The sequence below is a fragment of the Meriones unguiculatus genome, chromosome 11 (genome assembly GCF_030254825.1).
Source record: "Meriones unguiculatus strain TT.TT164.6M chromosome 11, Bangor_MerUng_6.1, whole genome shotgun sequence".
In the NCBI taxonomy this organism is placed as follows: domain Eukaryota; kingdom Metazoa; phylum Chordata; class Mammalia; order Rodentia; family Muridae; genus Meriones; species Meriones unguiculatus.
In genome coordinates, this window is record NC_083359.1 from 15,461,292 (window position 1) to 15,488,571 (window position 27,280).

At 46.5% G+C, this 27,280-nt stretch overlaps 1 protein-coding gene across 2 annotated transcripts in view; it reads left to right on the plus strand.

Annotated features, from left to right (window-relative positions):
• Glra1 (glycine receptor alpha 1) overlaps positions 1-25,764 on the plus strand; it is a 97,213-nt gene extending 71,449 nt beyond the window's left edge. Inside the window, exons 7-9 of one of the 2 annotated variants that reach the window (XM_021634604.2) lie at positions 2,488-2,702; positions 8,732-8,878; positions 15,538-25,764. In XM_021634604.2, the coding sequence (XP_021490279.1) occupies positions 2,488-2,702; positions 8,732-8,878; positions 15,538-15,852 (677 nt within the window). In that variant the 3' untranslated portion in view covers positions 15,853-25,764. The remainder of the gene's footprint in view (positions 1-2,487; positions 2,703-8,731; positions 8,879-15,537) is intronic. The other variant, XM_021634605.2, reaches the window with a different exon arrangement.
• Positions 25,765-27,280: the final 1,516 nt, after the last annotated feature.

Here is a 27,280-nt window from a genome sequence, read left to right on the forward strand (position 1 = left end):
CGTAGATGGATCAGGATTGGGATCACAATACCAGATCCCCAAAGTTTATTCATCTCTCATAACTGAGTCTCTGCACCCTTTGCCCAACACCTCACTTACGCCCAGGCCCCACACCCTCTGCTTCTGTGAGTTTGATTGCCACAGGCCACATGCACAAATGAGATGGGAAAGCACTTGTCTTTGTGTCAGACTCACTTCACTTGGTAGGACAGGACCTGCCAATTTCATTCACGCATTTGAAAATGCCAGGATCTCTCTCTCTCTCTCTCTCTCTCTCTCTCTCTCTCTCTCTCTCTCGTGTGTGTGTGTGTGTATGTGTGTATACACACACGCAGAGGCTAGAAGTGGGTGTCGGGCACCTTCCTCAGTCACTGTCCACTTTATTTTTAAAACTGGGACTCACAGTTGGAGAAGACTGGCTGGCCAAAAAGCTCCAGGGATGCTCCTGCCTAACCTCTCCCCCCAGCACTGGGGTTTCAGCTGCTCACCCAAGGAAGCACTTTTCTCACTGAACCATCTCCTCTGCTCAGTTTTCTTATTAGGGAGGGTAATGCTCTATTATTTTCTCTTTCGGTCCATGGAGAGCTACATTCTGACGCAGCAACCCACTTCTATATATTCGTCCAGAAAGTGCTCTCCTGCACCTGCATCAGCGTGACTGACAGCCGCCCAAGAGGCAGAAAGAGTCTGATGCGCAGGGAGCCTTCCCACTCATCACTTCCTCCACTCTTCACTTTTACAGTCCTGAGTGAGGCCCTGCAGGGATGGGGGGGGGAGATGAACAGGGCCATGAACACATAAAGTCCCAGGAAATCTCCTGGTCACTGGCTTCAGCAGACAGGGACTTAGACCCTTCCCTGGGACAGCAGGCATAGCCCAAGTTTTGGTGACACAAGGGTGAAAAAAGATAAGCTACTTAAAGAAAACACCTTACAGCTGGATCTTAGGGAGGCCCCTTCTCAGCTGAGGTTCCCTCCTTTCAGTTAACTCTAGTTTGTGGGTCAAGTTATAAGACTAGCCAGCACAGCCATTTTTTTTTTCTAGACAAGATTTCTCTGTGTAGCCTTGGCTGTCCTGGGCTCACTTTGAAGACTAAGCTGGCCTCAAACTCACAGAGATCTGCCTGCCTCTACCTCCCTGAGTTCCGGGACTAAAGGCATGTGCCACCACACCTGGCTTGATTCAGCCATTTTTAAGCCCAAGAGTGAAGAGAAAGAGAAATGCTTAGCAAGAAAGAGAGACACATCCAAGAGTGTGGATGTGGACATCACAAAGAAGAATCATCAAACCAAAGGTTCACAAGAAGTGATAGACCCAAGTCACATTGGAGGACACCAGAACAGAGGGGTCTGGAAACTCCACTTACACTCTCTCCTAGGAAACAGATAGTGATGATGATGATGATGACGACGATGATGATGATGATGATGATGATGATGGAGCGATAATGATGGTAAAGATAATTAAAATGATGGTGATGGTGGTGATGATGAAGGTGGTAATGATGCCGATGCCAATGACGATAATGATAATGATGTTAAAAATGATAATGGCGATGGTGATGATAGTAATAATGAAGTTAGTTTATGATGATAATTATGATGACACTAGTGGTGATGATGGCGGTGAAGGAAATGATGCTCCTGAGTACTCACAATGTGGGAACGCTGTCATAATTCTTTATAAGCATCATCTCATCTCACCTTACAAAAACCATAAGAGTTTCGATATGAGGGCTGGCACGCGGACTCAGAGAGTAAAGATGCTTGCCACCAAACCTGGCAACCATAGGTTAATCTTCAGGACCCAAATGGTAGAAGGATAAACTCACTCTTACAAGTTGTTTTCTAACCTCCACACAAGGGCCATAGTACACACATGCCCACTGTGCATACAACACACACACACACACACACACACACACAAATGAATACATAAATGTAATTTCTTTTAAAGAGTAACCATATTCAGTATGTATTGGGTTTTTTTTTTTTCTGTCATCCTTTAGTATTCCCCGGAGGTTGTTTCTGGGACCCCCTCAGATACCTAGATCTAAAGATGTTCAAGTTCCCATGATGGAACGGAGCAGTGTTTGTATGTGACCTGTGCGTAACTTTCTGCGTGTGTTATCCCAGGATGACTGACAACACCTAGCTCCGTGTAAATGCTGTGAAGATAGATGTGCGCCTGTTGTCTGGGGTGTGATAACAGGCACAAAGTCTGTACGTGTTCAGGGGAGACGACCTTCTTCTGAACAATTTCTACTTGAACTTGGCTAAAGTCATGGATGCAGAACCCATGGATGTGGATGGCCCACTGTGTAACCTAGTCACCCTAAATGAGGGAACTGAGGCACAGATCTGTGGTCAGGCACTTGCCTATGGACACAGACAGCATGGGAGTGGACTGGGACTCCAGACAAGCTGACCCTAACATCCCTGCTACTCCCTAGCATGTCCCATGCCTCCTCTGCTGTCTTCCCTGCAGGTAAATTCACCTGCATTGAGGCCCGGTTCCACCTGGAGCGGCAGATGGGCTACTACTTGATCCAGATGTACATCCCCAGCCTGCTCATTGTCATCCTGTCCTGGATCTCCTTCTGGATCAACATGGATGCTGCGCCGGCTCGTGTGGGACTGGGCATCACCACCGTACTCACCATGACCACCCAGAGCTCTGGCTCCCGAGCCTCCCTACCCAAGGTGAGTGGCACCAGCGGGGAGTGCTGAACCCCAGAATGGATAAGACTCCATCACCCCTCATCCTTGCCTGAGACACGGGGAGCATACAGAGTGTATCACCAGGCACATACATGCTGCATGTGGCCTTGTTTCCAGAAGTTGCTGTCTGGGCCGCAATATCTAGGTTCGTGGCATCTTATTCAAAGAAACGGAAGGGAAGAAAAGGAGCATACAGTTTGCAAAGTAGCAAGAAAACTTTATTCATGTGATGTTTCCATGTTTCCATTCAGGGCCACACATTACCTCTGTTCTAACACAGGGACACTGAAGGAGTATCTAATACATACTACATGGCCTCATCTATAGAATCCAGTTGTTAGTACTTTGCCACATTTGTTTTGTTTATCTATACAGACATAAATAGATACATAAGTGGACACATAGCATAGATAGAAGATACATGTAGACAAGGTAGATATACTGGATGATACATGCATACATACATACATACATACATACATACATACACGCATAGCTAGCATTAACTGTCAACTCGATATAACCTAGAGCCATCCAGAGCACAGAGAGCAGGTTATTAAGCAGCATTCTTCCATGGCTTCTGCTTCAAGAACCTGAATCTCTCCCCTGATTTCCCTCAGTAATGAAATGTGACCTGGAGGTGTCCGTCAAATAAATCCTTTTGCTACTTACATTTGGGCAGAGCATTTGTCACAAAAACAAAAAAGAAATTAGAACAAATAGACACATGGTAGTTAGATAAAGAGATAGATAGATAGATAGATAGATAGATAGATAGATAGATAGATAGATAGATAGATAGACAGTTGAAAAAAGGTTCTGTTTGTTTATTTATTTGTTTTTAGTTTAGTTTTGTTTTCGAGACAGGGTTTCTCTGTGTAACCTTGGCTGTCCTGTGAACTCACTTTGTAGACCAGACTGGCCTCAAACTCACAGAAATCTGCCTGCCTTTGCCTCTCCAAGTGCTGGGATTACTGGGATTCTGTACCCAGCAGAAGTTTTAAAAGAACAATTATATATAGATAAATGATAGGTTATTAATATATTTATAGATAATTGATAGATGATTAATAAATAGATGATAGGCTCAGGGCAGGTAGATGACCAAATATTCTGCCTCTTTTTGTCTTTTCTGAGGGTCTGATCATCATGTGTTGGTGGCTTTAGAGGTTTCCCATGTGTCTCTGTGGCTCTGCTCTTCTTCCTTCATTCTGCCCCTCAGATTCATGATTCTCAAGGCTGCCAATTCTTCTCATTCTCTGATTCTTTCTACTACACCTTTGCCTTCACCTTTGTCAGTGAAATTATCTATTTTCTCAATTATCTATTTTCAAGAGTTTTAATTTGGTTTCCTTGTAAGTTTCATCTTTGTATTAATGTGTTCTGTTTGGCGAGAGAATACTCTCAAATCTTCCTTTAGTGTCTTTTTATTGTTTTATTTGAGACAGAGTCCACTCTGTAGCTCAGGCTATTCTTAAATACATGGTGACCCTCCACCCACAGCCCCCTTAGTTCTGGGACTACAGGTGTGTGCCACCATGCTCAACTTCCTATACACAGTTATAGGAATTATAAGGTACATTATATTCATATAATTTATATTATATTTAAGGTAATTACCTTAACATCTTTATCTACCCAGCATGGTAGTAGAACACATGCCTTTAGGAGACAGAGACAATAACATCAGCAGTTCAAAGTCATCTTCAACTGTGCATCAAGTTCAAGGCCAGATATGATATTCTATCTTAAAAAAATAAAAGGGGTAGAGGAATGGCTTAAGGATTAAGAACACTCACTGCTCTTTCAGAGGACCTGAGCTCAATTCCCAGCTCCCACAACATAACCTTTTGGCCAACCCCAGGGATTCAGCATCTCTGGCCTCTTGTGCACATACCCAGACATACACAGACATAACATATACACATAACTAAAAATAAAATAATTAAGTCTCTGTTAAGACTGCTATCTGGTTTCCTCAGATGCCCCCTCTTTGACCTACCTCTCCCCCACCCACCCCTGTCACTGGGTCATGTTGTTACGGTGGGAGAGTTATTTGGGATTTTTTGGGAGATTTGGGGGGGAGTTGCACACCTTATAAATTGCACATTTTACATAAAACACACTGTGATCTTTGGAACCCCGATTCCACCCTCTGAGGATTTGCAGTTATTGTTAACATTTGTTCTTAACTTTGTCTACGCTAGTTCTGTGAACCCTGGCTTCTCCACTATATCAACCACTGAAATCTGGGTTCCCCAAGCCTGGTGGCCATGTGAAAACCCAGACAGAGATGCTTATGGGCTGTGAAGATCCTATAAATGTCCCCACCTCCCCCTGAGAGCATCCGTTAGGCTACATGTATCTTCAATATCAGCCAGGCAGTTGACAGCTTGGCTTGAGCCTTTACTTCCTGCTTGTTTGGGGAGGGTTGGGGTTGTCCAGGAGTCCTGGGTTGTCCCTGGGCACTCACAAATTATCCTGCTTGTGGCATCTCCTCACCTTCCCAAACTTTTCACTTAACACTTTGAAAGCTTGAACCCAGGCCCTTGAGCTTCCCAGGCAAGTGCTCCACTACTGAGCCGTGTCCCCAGTACCCTCTTTAGTTTTTTGATTAACCTGATGTTTTGCCTCAGTGCCTCTGATAGCAATCGCCACTCATTGTTTTCGACAAATGTCCCCCAGATTAAAAAGATACAAATGAAAACTGCTCCCACTGGGCCTACTCCAAATCAGGTCAAATAAAGGCAGCCTGCAAGTAGGAGCTCCAAGGGAGCCAGCTAGTAAGGTCAAAGGAGGAGGGCAGGGCCCTGGAAACTAGCTTGAAGCAGCTCTGGCTCCTCTGCCCTCTCCAGTGCCTGCCTGATGGCTGGGTATTTCCATGCTCTTCTGACTGTTGGTTTTCAAGGCTGCAGTGGTCTGGACAGGGTAGGATAGGAACAGAGCAAGCCAAGGCACCCAAAGCCCCAGGGGAAGTAAAATGCACGCCCACAGCCACTCTTCCCAGTGGTTCTCAGAATTACTCCTCGTTCCACCAAAAGGCAGAAATGATTGACATCTGCCATCCAATAACAGACAGAAAAACAGTGCTGTGTGCCCGTACAATGAAATATTACTACTAAGCCATAAAGAGAAACTGCTGGGGCCAGAGAGACGGCTCAGTGGTTAAAAGCGCTTGCTTCTCTTGCCAAGGATGGGCATTGGGTTCGCAGCACCCACAAAGGGCAGTGCACAACGGCCTGTAACTCCAGCTCTGGGGGGAACTGATGCCCTCTCCCGGCCTCCACAGGCCCTGCACACATAAGGCACACACATACACATAAATAAAAACAAAGTAACTCTTTAAAACGAAACACAAGTACACTGCTGCAGCGACAAAGAATGGTAAGACGACGCTCAAAAATACTGTGAGTGGGAGAAGCCAGTCACGGAAGTACACGTGCTGTAGTATGATTCCAGAATGGAATTCTGGACCGCTCGGAACAGAGATGCCACAGGAGCAGAAAGTTTTTTAATCTTCCAGGTTGGGGAAGTGGAGAATCAGTAGGTAAAAGACACCATCTTTCAACAGGAGTGGTGCTACCTCAGGGCTTTAATCCTAGCACTAGAGAGGCAGAGGCAGGGTCTTTGTGAGCTCCAGGATAGCCTTGTCTACATTGCAAATCGCTATTTAAAAAAAAAAAAAAAAAAAAAAAAAATACAAGCTTTCTTTCTCGTGGTAACAAAAGTCTCCTAAAATTGTCTATCAGAGGCTAGAGGGGGCTACTTGGTGGTTAAGACTACTGACTGCTCTTGCAGAGGACCTGGGTTCAGTACCCAGCACCCACATAGTAGCTCACGACCAGTTCCAGGGAATCCAGGCACTTACATAACATGCAGGTAAAACACTAACACACATGAAATAGACATAAACAAATACTTAAAACTGTGAAGATGGCCAGGTATGGTGGTGCACGCCTTTAATCCCAGCACTCAAGAGGCAGAGGCAGGCAGATCTCTGTGAGTTCGAGGCCAGCCTGGTCTACAAAGCAAGTCCAGGACAGACAAGGCTACATAGAAAAACCCTGTCTCTAAACATCCTCCCCCACAAAAAATAAAAATAAAAATAAAAAGCCTGTGAAGATGATTATCCCATCTGTGGATGTTATAAATGCCTTCAAATTGTACAACTGAAAATGAACTGTATGCCATTCAAATCTAGGTGACGCTGTTTTTAATTGTTGTTGTGGTTTATTTGTTTGATTAGTTGGTTGGTTTGGTTTTTTGAGACAGGGTTTTTCTGTGTAGCTCTGGCTATCTATAGGCCAGACTGGCCTCGAACTCACGGAGACCCACCTCCTTCTGCCTCTCAAATGCTGGGATTAAAGGCACGAGCCACCACCTCGAATAGCAAGTTCCCTGCTATGAATTTACTCTTCTCTCCAAAATCCAGCTGCTTCTGTTGTTGGTAGTGGTTGTTGTTACTAAGTTTTTGCTTGTTTACTGGGGCGAGAGACGGGGCACATGTCAGCAACAGAAAATATGTGCAGGTCAGAGAATTACTTAGAAAGAGTTGTTCTCTTCTTCCACCACAACGGTCCTGGGGTTTGAACTCAGGTCATCACGCTTGGTGACAAGTGCTCTTTCCCACTGAGTCATCTCTCAGCCATCAACTGCTTTTCTTAAATAAATTCCCACAGGATTGCTACGAGCCTTTGGGGGTTAATCAACAGAGGTCTAGATAATGTGACTGTAGCAATTTCTGCCAGCACACTCACCGGCTCTGTGCAGGAACAGTTTCCGCCGGTCCTGACAGTGCTGTTTGCTGAGAGCCTTCCTCCACGCTAAGGCTTAGTCCGACATCCTCTCAGACTTGAATAAGATGCTCCACTCCACAAACTGAAGGTCCTCCCGCTGCCTCTCTCGTGAGCACTTCTCCCTGGCATCCAACGTTCAATGTGCTTCTTTTGTCCTCCTCTGCTCCATCCATTCAAACATCCCGTCCGATGGGAATGCCCCATCCTCATTCAATACAACAGTGTCCACTTATCCTCAGGGGTCACAATCTAGGGACACTCCACTGTACTCTGCCTCTGTTAATTGCATAAAATGACAAATGGTACCAAATGTCATATTCTTTTCCCATTCCTACCATAACCTTGTGGACAAAAGTTCTGTGTTCTGCTGTGGGGGTTGGACAGAGTGCTCAGTGGTTAAGGATGCTTGCTGGTCTTGCAGAGGACCCATGCTTAGTTCCCAGCACCACTCTGAGCAACTCACAACTCTGTCTGTAACTCCAGCTCCAGAGGATCGGATGACCTCATCTAACCTCTGCGGATACTACACTCACTTGCAAATATACACAGAGACATATCATTTAAAAATAATCTCTTAAATTTATTCTTGGGCCGGAGAGATGGCTTAGTGGTTAGGAGCACCTGCTGCTTTTCTACAGGACCATCACCTATAAGGTAGCTCGTAACTGTCTATAACTCCAGTCCTAAGGGACCTTGCCCATCTTCTGGCTTCTTCAGGAACTGCATCCATGTGGTGCACAGACATACAACATGGGCAAAACACCCACATATGTAATATAAAAAATAAGATCAAATTTTTCTTTAAATAAAAATTTGTTGTTGATGTATATCTTAACAATGTCAGCAAAGGGTTTTGTTTTTTGTTTTTTGTTTTTTTTCCTTCTGGATTAAATTGAGAACTTTGCATTTCTGCGAAGCTTTTTGTAGCTTTTCCTGTCGTACCTAAATTACCAACATCACTGTTTTTGTACTTTGGGGTCATTATTGAGTAAATTGAGCTTTGGCCACAATCAGTCTGGTAATGCACAAAGCTGCTAAGTGGTTGATAGAAGGGCAGTGTACACTTGGGAAAGACTGACATGTTATCTGCAGAACGGATGCAAGAGTTCGTCGCACTGTTCAAAACAGTGCACGGGTTAAAACTTACAAATGGCTTGTTTCTGGGGTCTTCCAGCTCCTCTCACCTCCCCGTGCGTTCTCCCCCCCTCGCTCCAGGTGTCCTACGTGAAAGCTATCGACATTTGGATGGCCGTCTGCCTGCTCTTCGTGTTCTCGGCCCTGCTGGAGTACGCCGCCGTCAACTTTGTGTCTCGCCAACACAAGGAGCTGCTTCGATTTAGGAGGAAGCGGCGACATCACAAGGTAGGCCTCTGGCATGCGGCTCAGGGAAGGGCAGCCGGTGGACGGGCAGAAGCGTTCTGAGCGGTCCGGTGACCGTCCCCCCCCCCTCCCCCCTTCACCGGACTGTCCCCGTGGGTAACAGCTGAGGCAGGGAGCGAATCCTGAACAGCTTCGCTTTTACCCCCGCCCCCCCCCCCCCCCCCCGTGCGTAATGACCTAGCTGGGTTACGAGGCGCCTCTGATAAACCACAAGAGCAGTGAGGAAGGGATTGTCACGTGACACCAAGACGCAAAGGCCCGTGGTGATAGCCAGCTTCCGTCCACCCGCATAGCAGCCTGGGGCAGGCCTGCCGCTTGGTTTCGGCAAGATGACTTCCAGCTGGCCTGCCTCTGGGCTCAGTTTCTCCATCATCTACAAAGGAGGCTGGCTTGTAAGCTGGTGAGAGGCTGTGCTGAGGACAAAGTCAGGGGTTCCAAGGAAGCTTTGCGTTTCGTCCCTGCCACACCAGTGTCAAGGCTGAAAACTATTTTACACACACACAGCCCCTGTTAGTATGTTAATTAAACATGATTCGATTAGCTCTTGGCAGTCTAGCACTCGCCAGTCTTCTGAGACAGAAGATGCCCTTGGGGGTGGGGTGGGGAGTCCAGAGAACAAGGTCCTCTCTGTCTGAAGGCACCAAACCTCTCCGTTGAAGTAGTAATCATCTGTAGGCATTGTAGAGCACACTTGCAATCCCAGCACTCGGGGGTGGTGAGCAGAGGCAGGAAGATTGGGAGTTCAAGGCCAGCCTGGGCTACAGCATAAGACCCTGTCTCAAAAAAACAAAACAAAAAAACAAACAAAAAAAAGCGAACAAACAAACAAACAAAATAGGACTGGGGAAGTAGCTCTGTTGGTAGACTGTTCTCCCAGCATTCATGAAGCTCCCCCCACACCAGTCCCCTGCCTCACACTGCATAAATCCAGACCTGAGCGCATATCCATAATCCCAGCACTTGGAGGTAGAGGTTGGAGAATCAGAAGTTCAAAGCCATCCTCTGCTATACAAAGTTCAAGGGAGACTTGAGCTACCTTAAGACCTTTACTTTTAAAAAAAAAAAAAATCTAGAATATCTAGAATAAAATGAGGTGCAATGGTCTCCATTGTAATCCCAGCCCTCTGAAAGGTGATGGAGGGGGGTCAAAAGTTCAAGGTTAAAAGCTGGGAAAGGTTAATGGAAGAAGGGAAAGACCCTCTTAGGCAGCTATGGAGAAGCCATGGTCCAGGCTGGGTGAAGACTTGCCAGTGGGCTGCTTTGGAGTCCCCATGCTCCTCTGAGTGACCCAGCTCTGTAAGTAAGCTCAATAAAATCATTGTTTCAGGGGAGATATCAAGGCTAGCTTTGGCTATAGAAAAAGAAAGGGAGGGAGGGAGGGACAGATAGACAGAGAGAGAGACAGAGAGGGACAAGAAAGAGTGAGGAAGAGGTAGGCGGGAGAGGCTGGCTCAGGGGTTAACAGCACAGGCTGCTCTTGCAGAGGACAGGTTTGGAATCTAAGGATTCAGATGTCAGCTCACAACCACTGGTAACTCCAGTCAGAGAGCTGATGCCTTCTTCTGATCTCAGGGGACAATAGATACATACATGCAGGCAGGCATTCAGAACACACACGTAAAAGAAACATGCTCTAAGAAAGAAAAGTATACAGGAAACCACCTTGAAACACTTGCTGCCTCCAGACAGTCAGCACAATGGAGCTGCCCTTGGGCAGAGCACACACTCTCCAGCTCGCCACGGTCCCAGCTCACTTCATCACCCTCCTGGACACAGCTGAATTAACGTGACCTCCTTCACAACACTTGGCCCAAGTTTCAGAAAACAACGATGATAACCCGGGCCCACACTATGGACGACTTCCCCTTTGCACGTGGCTTACACTGGAGACCCGCACATCGGAGCTGCGGAAGCGTCTCTTGAGTAAGATGTCTAAGCAGGCTTTGGAGTGGTGAGTGGCGAGGATCTAGCTCTGGTCTGGATTTCTCTCGGCCAATAATCTGGGCCAGGCTTCCCAGCAGCCCCCAGTTTTTCCATGCTTTCAAATGTTGCCTCGTTTTCTGGGCAGAAAGCATCCAGCCTTCCAAGTCTCTGGCCCGCCTTATTAGAAGGATCATTAGGAAGCCTCTGTGGGGCCCCTGCTCAGCAGGAGCCCCAGATCCCTCGGTGGATTGCGCAGTCTCTGTTCCCATTTCCTGCTCCTTCCCCAAGCATCTCCCAGCAGATGAGCGTGCACCTCCTGGCACCTGCTGGTCGGAATAGGAATAGCAAGCCTTTCCCAGTCAGTCCTTTCTCCACGATACAAGGGGCCACTGTCTAGCTAGATGGACCCAAACCTTCTTCCCTGCCAGTGGGTAACAGATAAGGAAGGTAGAGCATAACTCTCCAAAAATGTCCAGGTAAGCTGATGTGGTCTTTCCCATACCAACAAGAGCCCGTTATATAGAGTGGGGATTAGTGTTATGTGTAGACAAACAAATTCCTTTTGGTCTCTAGATGGTTTATTATGTACATGAGACACTGCTCATTTACTGAAGGGCTCATTCCGAGTTTCTCCTTCTGTTTGCTTTTTGAGACAGCCTCTTGTAGCCCAGGCTGGCCTTGAGCACTGTGTGTTTGTGTGTTTGTGTGTGTGCGTGCTCTCACGCGCACACATGCATGCCTACATGTACAGAGATACGGAGATCAGAGGACAACTTGCAAGAATCTGTTCTCCTTCTATTATTTGAGTCCTGAGGATCAAACTCAGGTGTTCAGGCTTAGGAGAAAGCACCTTTATCCAGTGAGCCATCTCATCAGCCTAGACCTGCCTGATTCTTTTCTAAAGTTTATTTTATTTTACACCTATAAGTATTTTGTCTGTATGGATGTGTGTTCCTGGTGGCAGAGGACAAGACCAAAATGGATCACTGAATCTCTAGAACTGGAGTTAGGGACAGTTGTGAGCCACTATGTGTGTACAGGGAACTGAACCCAGGTCCTCTGCAAGAGCAGCCAGTGCTCTTAACTACTGAGCTGTCTCTCTAGCCTGGCTTCCTCTTAGAGCATTGAGTGTGGCTCTCAGTTTCACATGTCTTAGTTCTGAGTTAGAGCTGCAGATGTTTAGAGACGATTTACATGTCTGTGTCATGCATTACAACGCTGTTGGCACTGGTGTTGTGTTGTGTTGTGTGGTGATGAAGGCCATACAAAAAGGAAAACAACCGCTTCTGTTCTCTACCTCATAGCAGTAAGGACAAGTTTAGGTTTGGATATTATAAAGACCTGCTGGGTCCTGGGTCCTGGAATGTGTTGGCTTCCCCCCACTCCACTCCTTGGCCTTGTTCTGAAGCCTCCACCTCCCTCCACGCCACAGGCAGTGTTTGCTCTAAACCTGTCTGCCCTCATTATATGACCCACGTCTCTGTCTTCCACCATGAATGCTGGGCCAGATGCAGTCATTGAGTGTAAACTTCCTAGTCCTTAGCCATGTGCCAAATGCACGATGCAACCCCACTTAGACAAACCAAAGGAATGAAAAGAAGAAAAATATAAAAGGAGCCTGGGTGGGCTGAAGGGCTGGCTCAGACACTGGGGGCGCTTGTAGAGAACCCAGATTTTATTCTCAGCACCCATGATGGTAGCCCACAACTGACTATAACTTAAGTCCAGGATACCTGACAGTTTTCTAGCCTCCGAAAGCCCTGAATGCACTTGGAACACAGACACGCATGCAGGGAAAATATCTATGCACATAAAATAAAATAAAAAAGTCTAAGAAAAAAAATATAAGAAGGCTGGGTGGGACTGGTGAGGACTTCATTTATTGAAGAAATAATTTTACTTGTTTTTGTGCTTCTACACCAAAAACTCCATTTTGGTCTTGTCCTCTGCCACCAGGAACACACATCCATACAGACAAAATACTTATAGGTGTAAAATAAAATAAACTTTAGAAAAGAATCAGGCAGGTCTAGGCTGATGAGATGGCTCACTGGATAAAGGTGCTTTCTCCTAAGCCTGAACACCTGTCTGTATGTTCAGTGCTTGTTTCATTTGGGGTTTTGTGAGTCGGGGTGTTGCTGGGTTTGGGGGATAGGTCCTCATACACTTCAAGCTGGCCTCCACCAGTGTAGCTAGTGTCTAGCACTATTGAGCCTCTTGCTTCTGCTTCCGAACACTGGGATGACAGGCTGTGCCATGGCTGCTCTCACAAGGCTTACTCTCTAACATGGTGGTTCTCAGCTTTCCTAATGCTGTGACCCTTTAGTGCAGCTCCTCATGTTGTAGTGACCTCCAACCATAAAATTATTTTTGTTCCTACTTTGTAACTGCAATTTTCCTACTGTTATGAACCATGTTGTAAAGATTCGTGTTTTCCAATGGTCTTAGACAATCCCTGTGAGAGGGTCATTTGACACCACCAGCCCCCTGGGTCACAACCCACAGGTTGAGCGCTTCTGCTCTAATAGGAGAGGGAAGGTCAGCAAATTAGACCCCAGCGAGATCAGAGCTTCCTCCAGGGGTACTCATAGAGAACACTGCCTGTCTTTGGAAGCTCAGGGAGGTCAGGTAAGCGGAAGGCTGAAGCTCAGGTAGAAGCAGAGGCAGAGGTGAGAGAAAAACTTTGAATAGAACCTAAGAGGAAAAGCTCGACACCCTCAAACATAAGGAAGTGTTTCAGGGTGACTAAAGAATAATGCCACACAGAGAATGGAACGAAGAGAGATGGAACAGGTGGACACACTCCAGGGAATCTGAGGCCTTCTTTAGCGTTGGAAAAAAAAAATTAATTATCCTGAGCTCAGTGGCAGCCTACTAGAAAGTTCCGAGTAGAGCCAGGCATGGTAGCACACATCCATAATCCCAGCATTTAGGGTTTGAGGCAAGAAGACTGAGAGTCCAGGTCATCCAGATGGTGGCAGAGGCATGGAAAGATTAGTGTCAGATCCTGTACTGCATTTCTTATTCTCGTTGGGACTGTCTTTCGGGGAACAATCAAGAAAGAATTCCTCGGGCTGGAGAGATGGCTCAGAGGTTAAGAGCACTGTCTGCTCTTCCGGAGGTCCTGAGTTCAATTCCCAGCAACCACATGGTGGCTTACAACCATCTATAATGAGATTCGGTGCCCTCTTCTGTCATGCAGATGTATAGGCAAAATAGAGCACTCATATGTAAAATAAAGAAATAAAAAAAAAAAAAATTAAAAAAAAAAAAAAAAAAAAAAGAAAGAATTCCTCTCCTGGAAGCCCTCAGTGTTCAGGAGGGCAAGGTTAGCTGGTCACCCTTGCTGGCACCCACACACTGTTAGCCCAACTGCAGCTGGCCTTGGCCTGGGGAGGCGGCTCAGCGCTAACGTGCTTGTGGTTTAAGGGTTAGGACAAAAATCCTATCAACCTGCTCTGTGATAGCAGATTTCATAACCTTTCTGTGATCCCAGCTCAAGGGAGAATACCTAGAGCAAGCTGGCCAGTCAGACTAGCTGAACTGGTGAGCTCTGGGTTCAATTGGGAAACCTTGTCTCAAGAAATAAAGACAAGGAACTAGGGGCTGGAGAGATGGCTCAGAGGCTAAGAGGTAAGAGCACTGGTTGTTCTTCCAATAGGTCCTGAGTTCAATTCCCAGCAACCACATGGTGGCTCACAACCATCTATAATGAGATCTGGTGCCCTCTTCTGGTGTGCAAGCATACATGCAGGCAGAATACTGTATACATAGTAAATAAATAAATATTAAAAAAAAAGACAAAGAACTAGGAAGATACTTGGCATCAACCTCTGACCTGCATATGCACACATATGTGTACATATGCATACTTGCACACGTGTGAGCACACATACATGCCACACACATACACACACCCTGGTCTTTCAGTCCCATTGTGGAACCACAGGTGAAGGGGACTGACCAGGGCAAGATGGAGCTGACAGGGAAAGGGTTAAACCACTAGGCTTGGGCCTCAAGCATTTTACAAAGGAAAAGTCCGAAAAATCTGGCAGGCAGGGATGTAGATCACATGGGATGTGGGCTGGGGCTGGAAAGGTAAGTTGGAGCCAAATGACAAAGAGCCTTTAACAAGCTTATGGGAATCAGAAGACTGTTGGAAGTGATGGTGTGGGAACAAGAGGCAGGAAGAGGCCACAGCTTCCCTGGCTTGTACCACAGGAAAGCCAGGAGCTCTCTGCTCCTTCCCAGGCCATCAGGGGGTGGGGAAGATGGGAAGGATGCAACAGAGGCAAAGCAGGGGATGTCTCCAAACCATCCTCTGAAACTCCAATCAAAACCCAGGCCAGCCTTGGGTCACCTACTTAATGGAACCTCTAAAGGTCAAAAGCCTTGAGAAGAAACCTTGAACTAATTCTCAGGCAAGAGGAAGGAAGTTACCTGTCAGAGGTCACATGGTCAGTAAATGACAAAGACCCACACAACCTGGCACAGAGCTCTGGCCTCAGACTCTGTGACTAGTCCCATCCCCTGGCTTGCTTCTGTTTCAATATGTGAGCGGCGCCCCTCTATAAGGCCGAACTCCCCAGCCAGCCAGACTGCCTCCAGAAACTGGGGACACAAAGCCTGAGAGACAGGGAGAATCAGATGGCATGGCCTGGCCCCCCAGGGGAGTGCCTTGCAGGGAGGGTGCCCAGCCCTTGTCTTATTTTAAGTAGAGCCCCATGCTGAATCTGTTTCAGGATGATGAGGGTGGCGAAGGCCGTTTCAACTTCTCTGCCTATGGGATGGGCCCAGCCTGTCTGCAGGCCAAGGATGGCATCTCTGTCAAGGGTGCCAACAACAACAACACCACCAACCCCCCTCCTGCACCATCCAAGTCCCCGGAGGAGATGCGGAAACTCTTCATCCAGAGAGCCAAGAAGATCGACAAGATATCACGCATTGGTTTCCCCATGGCCTTCCTCATCTTCAACATGTTCTACTGGATCATCTACAAGATTGTCCGAAGAGAGGACGTCCACAACAAGTGAAGGCTCTGGGGTGGGGTGGGGGGCTTGGGAGAGGGTGGTGGGAGGAGCACAGAGGCTGGGAACCAGGGGAGGAGGGAGAGGGAGAACGCACACCCATTTCCCTCCATCAAGTGCAATAGAAACCGCAGGGGCGGCTGCTTCCAGGGTATGGCAATATCCACCTAGCCTCTGAGGGCATGAGGTGGGAGGGCCTTTTCAAATACAGCAACTGAGGACCATGAGGGGGTAGGGTGGGGGTTGGGGAGGGGGTTGGAAAATCACAGCTTTCAAAATTCAAGTCCATTGGGTTGAACGGGAAGTTTCCTGTTTGGAGGTCAGTGCTGCCTGCCCCAGAGCAGGAAAGCAGTGTAATATATGACATATAACCATGCTTAACATTAATGCAAAACCCACAAGAGCAAACGATACATCCCTTAAATCAGCCTAGTAACTGCTTAAACTTTTAAAGTCCCCAAAGTGATGGACAAATTTTCCCAGAGTAGAAATGGTCACAAATCAGCTTGCTGTGGTATGCGGCCCCATCGCGCCCTTACAAATGCCATGTCTATCTTCAAACTGACCCCTATGGACACATGCCAAAAAAAAGCCATTCCGCCTCTGCTTTGAGAGGGTCACGTGACACAGGCATGGGTTGTGGAGATAGATAAAGGTGGACCACCAGCAGAAAGTGACTACAGAGGAGGACCATCGCAGAAGCCCGAGGATGGAGAATCCAGGAAATCCCACTGGGCACCAAGCTTGCTCCTCTTGCTTCTCTGCTTCAATGCTGGCCCAACTCAATGCCAGCCCAATGGCCGCCATGGTCTTCTCATTGTATTACCAATATGCAATCTTTTTTATTGTTTAAAAAAAAAGTAATAATCTCGAGAAATAATATGGGGAGAGACTGAGTGTAAACCCATGAACTTTTTTCCAAATGTCTATTTTTTTTTTTAACTGCAAGTAGGTGCATTATGGGAAGGTGAGCAGGGCTGAAACAGGTCCCAATTGCCAGGCAGGGGTGAAGTTAAAAGAGATGAGAGGGTGAAAACGGTGGCGCCAATGCTGCTGCACATCCTGTTTGCAGGAAAGAAGAGATGGTGATATTTAGAAAGTCCACTCATTATATTTTGACATTTCATATATTATAACATGGGAAGTTTGGGGGACTGACCCCATTATATTTTTATAAGTCTTTTTTTTTTTTAAAGATGCTTTGCACAGCTTTAACATGTGGGAAAGTTAGACAAATACTTCTCTTTCCTTCTAACTCTGAAGTGCCCGAAGGATCCCAGACTAGCCAGGGCACTCCAGGAAAAAGTAACAGGGACTGAGATGAGCTCAGTTGGAAGGGGTCCATTCGAATGACAGATCTGGATGTGCACAGACCCACCCTGACGTGGCACAACGCCTGGAGTGAGGCACTGCTCTTGCAGTCCTGCATGCCATGGCTAGTACATAGGAGTGGCATTTCTGTCCTAGCACTTTACTGTCTCAGCCTTGGGTCAGAGTTATAGACAGAATGGGATTGACTGCTGACAATCAATCTGGAGTTTGGTTTGTATCCTTCGAGCTAGAGAGCTCAGGGAGGGGTTGGAGGAGCAGAATGAAGAGATGATGCCCACCTGCCCCTTGCCATGCACTCTGCCTGGGGAGTTTTCCTTCCTTCCTTGTAGCGTCAAGGCTAAGGCCTACATGGGTCTACAACAGAGCAAGCCAAGACAAAGACCAAGGGATCTGAGTAAAGAAAATGCACTACGCAGCCAACAGGATGAAAATGAGCTGTCGCCATTCTACCAGGTCTGAGGTCAATTGGCACAGGCCTCTTGGATTATTCAAACCAAAAAGGCAATACACGTTTTGGCTCTGGATGAGGGGGCACAGGACCTTTGATGATGGGAAATTTTGAGCAGTGGGAGTGGGTGACTCTCATCTGAGGTGGTCTTTCCGTGCCATAAACACGTTCAAAGCACGAAAAGTGAAGATGGCCTTGAATAATCAGAGCTCAGGATGAAGATGCTGGTGTATGCAGCTGTGAGCATGCTCCTCAGGACAAGAGAAGGGATCTCATCACTGCAGCTCTGTGCATCTTAGAAGAGGCCACGATTATTTCCAGTGGCACTTTATTCTCTGTATTTAGGTGACAAATATTTGTAATAGAAAATAATCAAAGGAACCCTCTCCTTACCATATTTAGAACAACTCAAGTCTAGGTGAGTGGGCAAACCCAGGAGGCACCAAGAGGCCCCAGGAGGCATCAGATTCAGTGCTGAGTCATGTCTCTCAGTCACACAAAACCATCCAGCAACTTTGAAAAAGGCTTCCTTAGAAAGCATCTGGAATCGCCCTGAGATAGAGAAACCAATGAAGCATTTGCCCAATCTCAGCTGGGCTCCCAGCACACACACACACCTGTGTCACCATGTTGGAATGGACCATTATGATCTTCCTGGCCTAGGTGACAAATCCAACAAGCAAGAGACTCACATCTTTGAGACATACTGAGGAATGTTACTGAAGTCCTTCAGATTATAAGCAATGAGAATACCTGAATCAAGCCTGAAGTTAACACAGAATGGTGTTGGGTAAATGTTCAAGCTTTGGTCTCTCTGAATGCATCATGGGGAGAGTGGGATATAGTATCTGAATTCTCTCTGGTTCTGCCTGCTATGGAATCTGTGCTTACACTGAGAAACTTTGCACAACTAAAAGCTGATCATCGTTTTGATTTCTCGGAGCTCCGTGCAAGCCTGTAGATTTACGCACAGGTGTCCTGACCCTCACAATTCCTGTTGCTTCTCTTCCTCAGAAAAATTGCAAATTTGCTTTTCTTCTTTTAATTAAAACCAAAATGAGGGAAAGGAAGAGATAGAACAAGGAAGGGGGAGGGAGGGAATGAGGAAGGGAGGTGGGAAGAAGGAAGGAAGGAAGGAAGGAAGGAAGGAAGGAAGGAAGGAAGGAAAGAAGGAAGGAAGGAAGGAAGGAAGGAAGGAAGGAAGGAAGGAATTTGAACTAGATAATTTAGGCCAAAGAGTTTAGGTGAACCCAATGAACAGCTCAAGGCTTTCTTAATTTCCCCCCTTTAGGTTGAGCACAAAGGAATCTATGCCCTGAAATCACAGATGTAAGATGCATGGTTCAGTGTGTGGAAATAAGATGTCTGTGCGGAGAAGAGTTTACTGGTTTTCACCAGTACAGAGTGGTGTTCATGCATAGTGTGACATTTGGAAAGGGGCACAGAGGAGTGGATGACGTCAGCTCACTTCCAAAGCTGCAACTTATCCCAGGAGCCAAGTGGGGACACCAACTGCTTTTCATCCTGTTGGTTTGCAGGATCCCACTGATGTCAGAAAAAAATGCTCCATTCTGCCCTCTGCTGGAATTTTCTAGCACCTGTAAAACCCTTCTTGGCTCTAGTGGAGAATGTGTGTGAGTGTGTGAAAGAGAGAGAGAGAGAGAGAGATTTCCAATAACCTTGGAGAAAGAGAAAAGTCTATCATTTCACCCCAATTACTTCCTTTCCTAAACTATCAATAAGTAGGAAAGCAACCCCTTTCAGAAGTGCACCAAGAGGGCTGGTTCATGTCCACCAGCACATACATCTTTATGAGCATCATAAAAAGACATGGTGTCTTGAGAGGTGCCATGTTAGATAGCAGGGAAGGCAGGCACCCCAGTCAAGATGGCACTGCCACTGATAACTGTCTTCTGTGAAAATTAGATTACTTACTTAATTGCCGCCTGCTGAAACCAAAGGGGGTTTATCACCACTCCGACAGCAGCTGCATCCTCTGAAGAGGCTGACAAGCAGGGCGTATCCTCTTCAGGGCTCTGAGAGTCACAGCCGTTTCCCAGACAATCTGGAAGCCCAACACAGAACAATGACCATCACACTGGAAGCTAGCTATCCATATCTGTTTCAGGAACATCTTCAGCACTTTCTAGCCACCCTTCACCCTTAGCTCTGCCCAGGCAGGTGAGGCTGGGCTTTTGCAGGCTGCTTCTTAGATTGATAAGTGTCCAACAAGTCTGTGGACAGGTGACTTGATTTCTACCCATTCTACCCACACCAAAATGTCTCCACCCAAGCTGTCAGGAAGCACATTCTTTAAATAGAATGCGGATTCTGCTTTCCTACTTCAGAAGTTTGAAGCAAAAGCCTTCTTATTTTCCTCCAGTTCTATGACAACAGTAAGGAGAGTCTATAACAAGAGAGAAATAAATGTGCCTTGCTTTGATGGCTCAACCATGAGAGTTCCGTCTGTGCAAGGAAAACATATATCCTGGCAAGGGTTTGGTCTGCTGTGCTTGACCTCCCAGTGACAGAGAAGACATCCTCGAGTAGGTCAAAATCCCCAGAGAAGAGCACTTGCACGGTTGGTGAAAAGGAGAGACTGACTGACAACAGGGTAGGTTTCTATTAAGAAGAAAAGCCTGTGAATGAGGGATCTAATGGAGGAGGCTGGGGCGCTTGCAGGGCAGAAAAATGGAAGGGGCCCCACCCTTCACCCTATGGGAGCTCTCTAAACCCATGGTTTTCCTAAGCAGTGGAACGCCAAAGCCTGGAGTTCCTTTAACACCCACAGAAGATGAAGAGCCCCAAGCATATGATGAAGAGAGCAAAAGATAATTAGCCCCCGGCCAGGCCTCACGAGAGAGTATCCAAGCCTGATCCCACAGAGGATGGGGAACTGAATTTTTACACTGGGTGGTGTCCATTTACTTCTTCCATCTATGTGGGATTTTTAGAAATGATTTATTCATTTATGCTTCATGTGCATTGGTATTTTACCTACATGTATGCCTGTGTGAGGGGGTTGAAGCCTCTGGAACTGGAGTTACAGTTGTGAGCTCCATGTGGGTGCTGAGAACTGAACTGGGGTCCTCTGGAAGAGCAGCCAGTGCTCAACCACTGAGCTATCTTTCTAGCCCATGTATGTGTCTTTTAACCTTCAACAAGTTATTTCACCTTCCATGATCTTAGAGGAACACTAACTTCCCAAATTGTTGATGAGCATAAAATTGACAAAATGAAATAATCAATGTTTTTGCTATTAAAAGCAAAATAGAGATGAGATAGTGCACTAAAATGAATCTGATAGCTGCATATCAAAAGTACAAATCTTTTTGTCTAAGTACATCCCAGTAACTGGACATTTAACATCTTAATTACCTCTGGAATGGTGGTGAGCAGCAGCTTTTACTAGATTAGAGAGCAAAGCCAATGTTCACCCTTCCTTGCCTCAAAGTGTAGTCATAATATAAATCCTATAAACCCACTAACCCATCTTCATCATTAATAATCTACTAATACTCCTTGATGATGCACAGGGGACTTGGCTGGGATCTGGCCACTGTGTGGCTACTCAAGTTTGGAGACAAAAAGGAGCAAACAGGGGTTAGGGGTGGGGGTCAGGTGAAATTCGGTGGTGTTTGGAGGATACAGACAACATTCCTTATTTATGATCCTTTAGAGTGGGGTCCTAGTGCTAGGGAGACATGAACTAGGCTGGAGTGAAGGGCTAGCATAAGACCTTTCCTGAAGCTTTTCAAAGTCTAGAATTCCTTTAAAATCCACTCAAGATGAAGAACGGTGAGAGGTGCAGGAGCCAAAGATAAGCATCATCTTCTCTAACGGCTGAAGTTGAAATTGAGCAGGGTGAGATGTGGCGTGGCTGTGAATAATTCAGGGGGAGGTGCAGTGACAACAGGCAGAGATGGCGCTGACAGCATCTCGCGGACAACTCAGGGGGCCTGGGGCAGAGGACATTTGAGCTCAAATGCCAAAGACTGGGTCCATGGCAACCATTTACAATCGGTGGTCTTGCCTACCTGTTAAGCAGTTAACAGGTTTATCCTCTGTGCGACAGCTACCCAGCTACTTCTCCCAAGCAGGTGTTTGAGTAAAAAGGAACCGTCCTTCAGAAAGAGCCGACTGGAATGGAAATACCGACCAATGTTCCAGTAAAGAAGGGGTGTCCAGTAGCTCTTTACCCTCATCCCAGATCTAGGACTGAAAGGGGGAAATGAAATTACAAGAGAAAACATGTGACAGTGACCTCTCCCTCACCACATGACAAAACCCCCAGGAACTAAATAGATGCTTGTCTCTGGGTGCTTTGTTCCTGCTCTAATTGTCAAGTAGACAACTGGATGTGCACAACGCCCCAGGCAGTCCAGTCTATCTCCCTATTCAAGGCCTCTTCTGCCTAGCCTCAGTCTCGGCTCTTCAGCTGCACCCCAAAGCCAGGGTGTTGACAAAGCAGGCGCACAAACTGTAGCAATGATATACCCAGGGGCATGTTCGCTTCTGTCCCAGCCCCCCAGCCCCAAGTCACCCCTTCTGTGTAGTGAGGACAGTATCACTCAGAGAGGACCCCAGTGAAGGCTGCGTCTGACTCAGTGGGTCTCCAAAGGAAAATTACATAATTGTCTTTGTATGTTTTGGTCTGAACAAAGCAAGCCGGCCTATCCAGACCGGAGAACTCTCTAATATTATCATGTGCCACAGTAAAGATTAGACTATAACTACATATGACCTTATCAACAGCAGTATTCCCAAGTTTTCTATGACTTTCTCTCTCTCTCTCTCTCTCTCTCTCTCTCTTCTTACCTGTGCTGTGTTAAGTCTGGATGTGGAATACTTTGAAAGCTGAGCATCCAAATAAAGCAGAGTAGGAGGCGATGATCCAAGTTCCAAAATAGTCGGCAGCACAGGAGACGGAGGATGCCGCAGAGGGAAGGGAGTAGACTGTTGGGTGTTAGAAGTCTGGCTGAGCAGTCACGGAAGAAACAGGTGAAGTTCTGACAGATGGGCCAGAGCAGTATTGGGCAGACTGAGCACGAGCTAAGATGGGGGGCAAAATGAAAGGGCTCACGAAAGCATGGCTTGCTTTCCCAGGTGAAGGCTAACAAGTGGGAGGCAGGTTGGGAGAGGTGGGTCTTCGCCTGTCAGGCACACTGAAGGACGCGGTATGGATCAGGTCATTTTAGGCAGTTTGTCAGGACTAGGCGAGAAGACTCGGTCTCCTTTCTGACTTCCAGTGTCCTCAGCCTGCTCACTTTCTGCACTTCTCACGGGAGAACCCACTTTTCCTTCGTCTTGGAAACATACAAAGTGGTCACATCTTAAAGGGCGTCAGTTCATCTCATTAAGTGCTAAGAGCTGATGCTAGATGGGAGCATTGCGGGCTGCTTTCTTTGTGGTGTGGTGTGTGTGTGTGTGTGTGTGTGTGTGTGTGTGTGTGTGTGCATACACATGGTGTACAGCAGGGAGGTTGCTGTACCCACCTTTTATGTGGGTCTGGGAATCCAAACCGAGGTCCTCACGCCTCTGCAGCAAGCAATTTACTTGACTGAGCCATCTCTCTGGCCCTGGAAGTTATGGTTCTACAAAGAGCGTCGCCACTGACTGAAAACACTCTGCAGTGAACTGATGAAGTGCACGCTGCAGACAGTGAAGTCCTGGGCTTCCTTCTGTTTTCCCCATGTGATGCTGGGGATTGAACCCATGGCCCTTGGCACGCAAGGCTAGTGCTCTATCACCGAACCACATCCCTAGCAATATACAGAAGGTGTCTCAATAGCCGGGTTTGTGGCCCAGGCATCATTTTGTTGTTGATCTAGCTGAAAGGCTGACCTGGAGGAAAAGAAGTCCAGCACGTTGTTTTCATTCTTAGCTGCATCTAAAAACCACTTCCCAACCTAGAGATGATCTATTCCAGGCACAGAATCAGACAAGGAAAAAAAATGGCATGGAGAAAACACAGACAGAAACCAGAGAGTGTCACACCATCACAAGTGCAAATGTGCAAAAGGTCATTTTTTTTTTCACCTCAGGGACATGCCTTCCTTCCTGTGGCAAACCTAGGAGGGGTATTTTGGGGGAGTGGTTCATAGTATCTCCCTTCATAAAAGTGTCCCCAAGTCTTAGCTTGAAAGTAGAGGAGGGAGAGCATTGCAGAAGCTATTAGGTATATTAACATTCTTCATGTTTGATGCATTTCTACCTCATACTAAAAGACACCATGCTCCCAGCATGCCAGTTTAGCCAGAAGAGTATCAATGAAGCAAAGTGTCGGATGAGGTAAACTGCACAGCCATTTAAAACCCATCCAACTTCATGTCATAACGATTCCATCTCCCAGTGCTGGAGCCATGATAACATTATCACCACTAACAAGTTAAAATGAGATAAATGAGCTGGACTCCAAAGGGACTTACCTTGCTTCATTCTCATACTGGGCACACATATGATGCCTACTGTATGCTGACATGCATACTCCCAACAACAAAGGGGTGAAGAGCATGTCCTCTTTTTGTTCTTTTTTCCTTTCTTTTCTTTTTTTTAAGTAAACTGAGTTCTGCTTACAAAAGGATGGCATAGCAGTGGCCTCAAAAAAACAAAAAAACAAACACTTGAAAAACTGGACAAAATACAGGTCTTCAGTTGCCATAGGCTTGGAATAGACAAAGTGAGTCACAAAGTCGGTGAGCCGGCCTGTTGTGGTGGTGCATGCCTGTAATCCCAGCACACTGAGGCTGAGGCAGAGAGATCTAACCCAGAGACACATAGCGAGTTCCAGACCAGCCTGAGCTGAATAGTGGATCCCTCTCAAAAACCAAGTGGTCAAGACAAAACTATAAGCACTTTGAAGCCATCTGGTTATTGGCAGGATCGACATCATGACAGCCATGATGGGGTCCATGCAAGCACTTGACAGTGCTACTCAAAGGATGGCACTAATAAAAAATAAAGTGACTGTTCAAATAAGCCATGAGGCTTCCAAACCTGATTGGACGGGCTTTCAATGCTCAGGAGCAATGCTGCACTTGCCTTGTGTAGCTCAGACTTGGTAAGTTCTCCCTCCTCATCTGGACTTCAGATGCATTCACTAACTTGAGATGGGCTAGCGTCTGCCAACGGGGGCAGTGTGCCACTTCAGTCTCACCCAAACCTTGCCAAAGCAAATGACTTCCTGTGGACCTGGGGGAGTCACCTCCAAAGAACTCGTCCTTCGTCATCTCTAGTTCATCCGTCTAGGTATTTGCACAGAGCTAACCTGTCCTAAAGGTTCACTGGCTTGGTTTTTAGACAGAACAAACTCCAGATGTCTCTTCAGGTAACTTTACATTTCCTTTTTCCCTCCCCCAAAAGTTAGCTTCCAACTGAAATGTGTCATGATGCACAAGGAAGAAAAGTCAGTCCCTTACCACAAGTAGGAAATGCCCCTTGGAAGTCAACACTGACTCCCCAGACACTGCAACCCTAGAACAGAAGGGCATCGTGCCATCCTTCCAATCACAGTGTCAGTGTGGGCACGGGGGTCCATTAGAGGTAAGAAGCCTACACTGTCTAAGCCCAAATCATACAAGAGCCGTCAAGCACTTGATTACCCAAGATGGGGGAGGTTTCCACAAGCCACATAGCCAAAGCAGATTGCAGGGTAGCAGTCCGGAATTCACTGACCTGGGAAATTGGGTCCGAATTACTCTCGAGGAAGTTCCTCATCCTTCCCTAAAAGAGAATGTGACCGTGTGTTTTCTATGGAAACTTCTTTGTACATATGTATAAACTAGGTATGGCCTTAAAGCTGCAGTTAAGGGTCTGTCTGGCTCCCACCTTAAGCAGCGTGCTAAGCAACCGCTTCCTTAATGTACTCTTTTTACTTCTCATTGAACATTGAACCTTGAACAAGCAATTCCCTCTGGCCCTTTCTCTTTTTTGCATGAAGTCATTAAAACTATGACAGGGTTTGTTTTGTTATTTTTGATTTGGTTTGGTTTTGGCTTGTTTAAAAAAAATCTATTTCTGCAGTTTGAAGATGGAATGTAAAATTTCTGTGCTGTATATAAAAATATATTTATTGAGCCATCCATAGACTCATCCATGCCAATTCTAATGGAAAAAAAAATTAAAGTTTTCTGAAATTTTTGGTGGTTAATTCCTAATTGTTACACTTCACCAATTTTGTGAGAACTTCTAAAGTGCTACAGTTACTCCAGAGAAAAATCTGTGTATAACCTGAGAAGCACTTCACTTGAAGGACTTCACATTGAGAAATGAGAATTCAAGTCAAGAATATTTATTGGTAGATACCATTGGAGGTTAACAAAGGTCACAGATCCTGCCACAGGGGGCTGGGTGTGGTGAGAGAAAACACATGTGGGATGTGAGCCCAGGGCTGTTTCAGAAAGATTAATCATGAAGCGAAGACCAGTGAAATCATGGAGGTAGGAGGAATGAGAAGTCTGCTGAGGTAGCATGATGGGACTTAACTGAACACTGGATGCAGGGAGGAAGGAGGAAAATGGACCACTCACTTCTAGCAAGGTGGAGCGTGAGTAGCTGAGCTTATGAGAAATCAACTGTTCTACAGAAAACAATGCCTAAAATGGACTAGGGACAACCAGGAATAAATACTTAGACCAGGGGCTTCCTCCTCACACACACCCTGCCCCACCCCACTTCCCGAAGTCTCCCAAAGATTTCCTGTACTGAAATGTCACACAATCTAAAATTGATTGAAGGCTACTTCCAGTCACTGACTCGGCCATCATGGGGACTGCCAGGTAGGTGCCTCCCCATGGGATACAGGAATTGGGTCAGTTCTCAGTTCCCTAAAAGTTACAACCTAGCACAGCGGTAAAACAGGCTGAACCACAAGACAGAATCCTCTAGGGAGACCCTGCTTATGATGGTGAATGGGACAGAACTACAAATAGGGACAAAGCAAAATGAAAGGGGAAATGAATTTGTTCACTTACAATGTTTAACCGTGAATTATGACTTGACACGGACAGGTGGGGCTGGGGACACAGGCACATATTCAGGGAGGGGAAGGCACGTTAAGCCGAGGGCTCTGCACATCCAGGAGGATTATGGGGACTCACCATTCCACATGCTGGAGCCTCATCCCACAAGAGAGTCAAGTGAACAGGGCTTTTGATACACACGTGGCACATACATAGCCTGGCAAGAAAGCAAGAGGGCGGTGGTGCTTCCATCCAAAACCTGCCCCTGGGAGATTTACAGCCATATGGTGGAAAAGCACCAGCATACAGAATACAGAATGCCAAAGGACCTCAGTGAAAGTGACAGCTGAGTTTTAGGTATTAAAACATCACAATAGCAAGCAGGCAGTGGTGGTGCACGACTTTAATCCCAGCACTTGGAAGGCAGAGGCAGGTGGATCTCTGAGTTCCAGGCCAGCCTGGTCGACAGAGTAAGTTCCTGGATACAAAGAAACCCTGTCTCTGGAGAAATTGTTCATTCTGTAAAGTGCTTGCCATACAAGCATGAGGACCTGAGCTCAAGCTACAGAACATAAAAGCTAGGTGTCATGGGGAGGCAGGTGGGTGGATCCCTGGAGCTCACTGACCTAGCAGGGCAAGGGGCCCCAGTGAGAAGCCTTATTTTGAAAAAGAAGGTAGCTCTGGTATGGCAGTA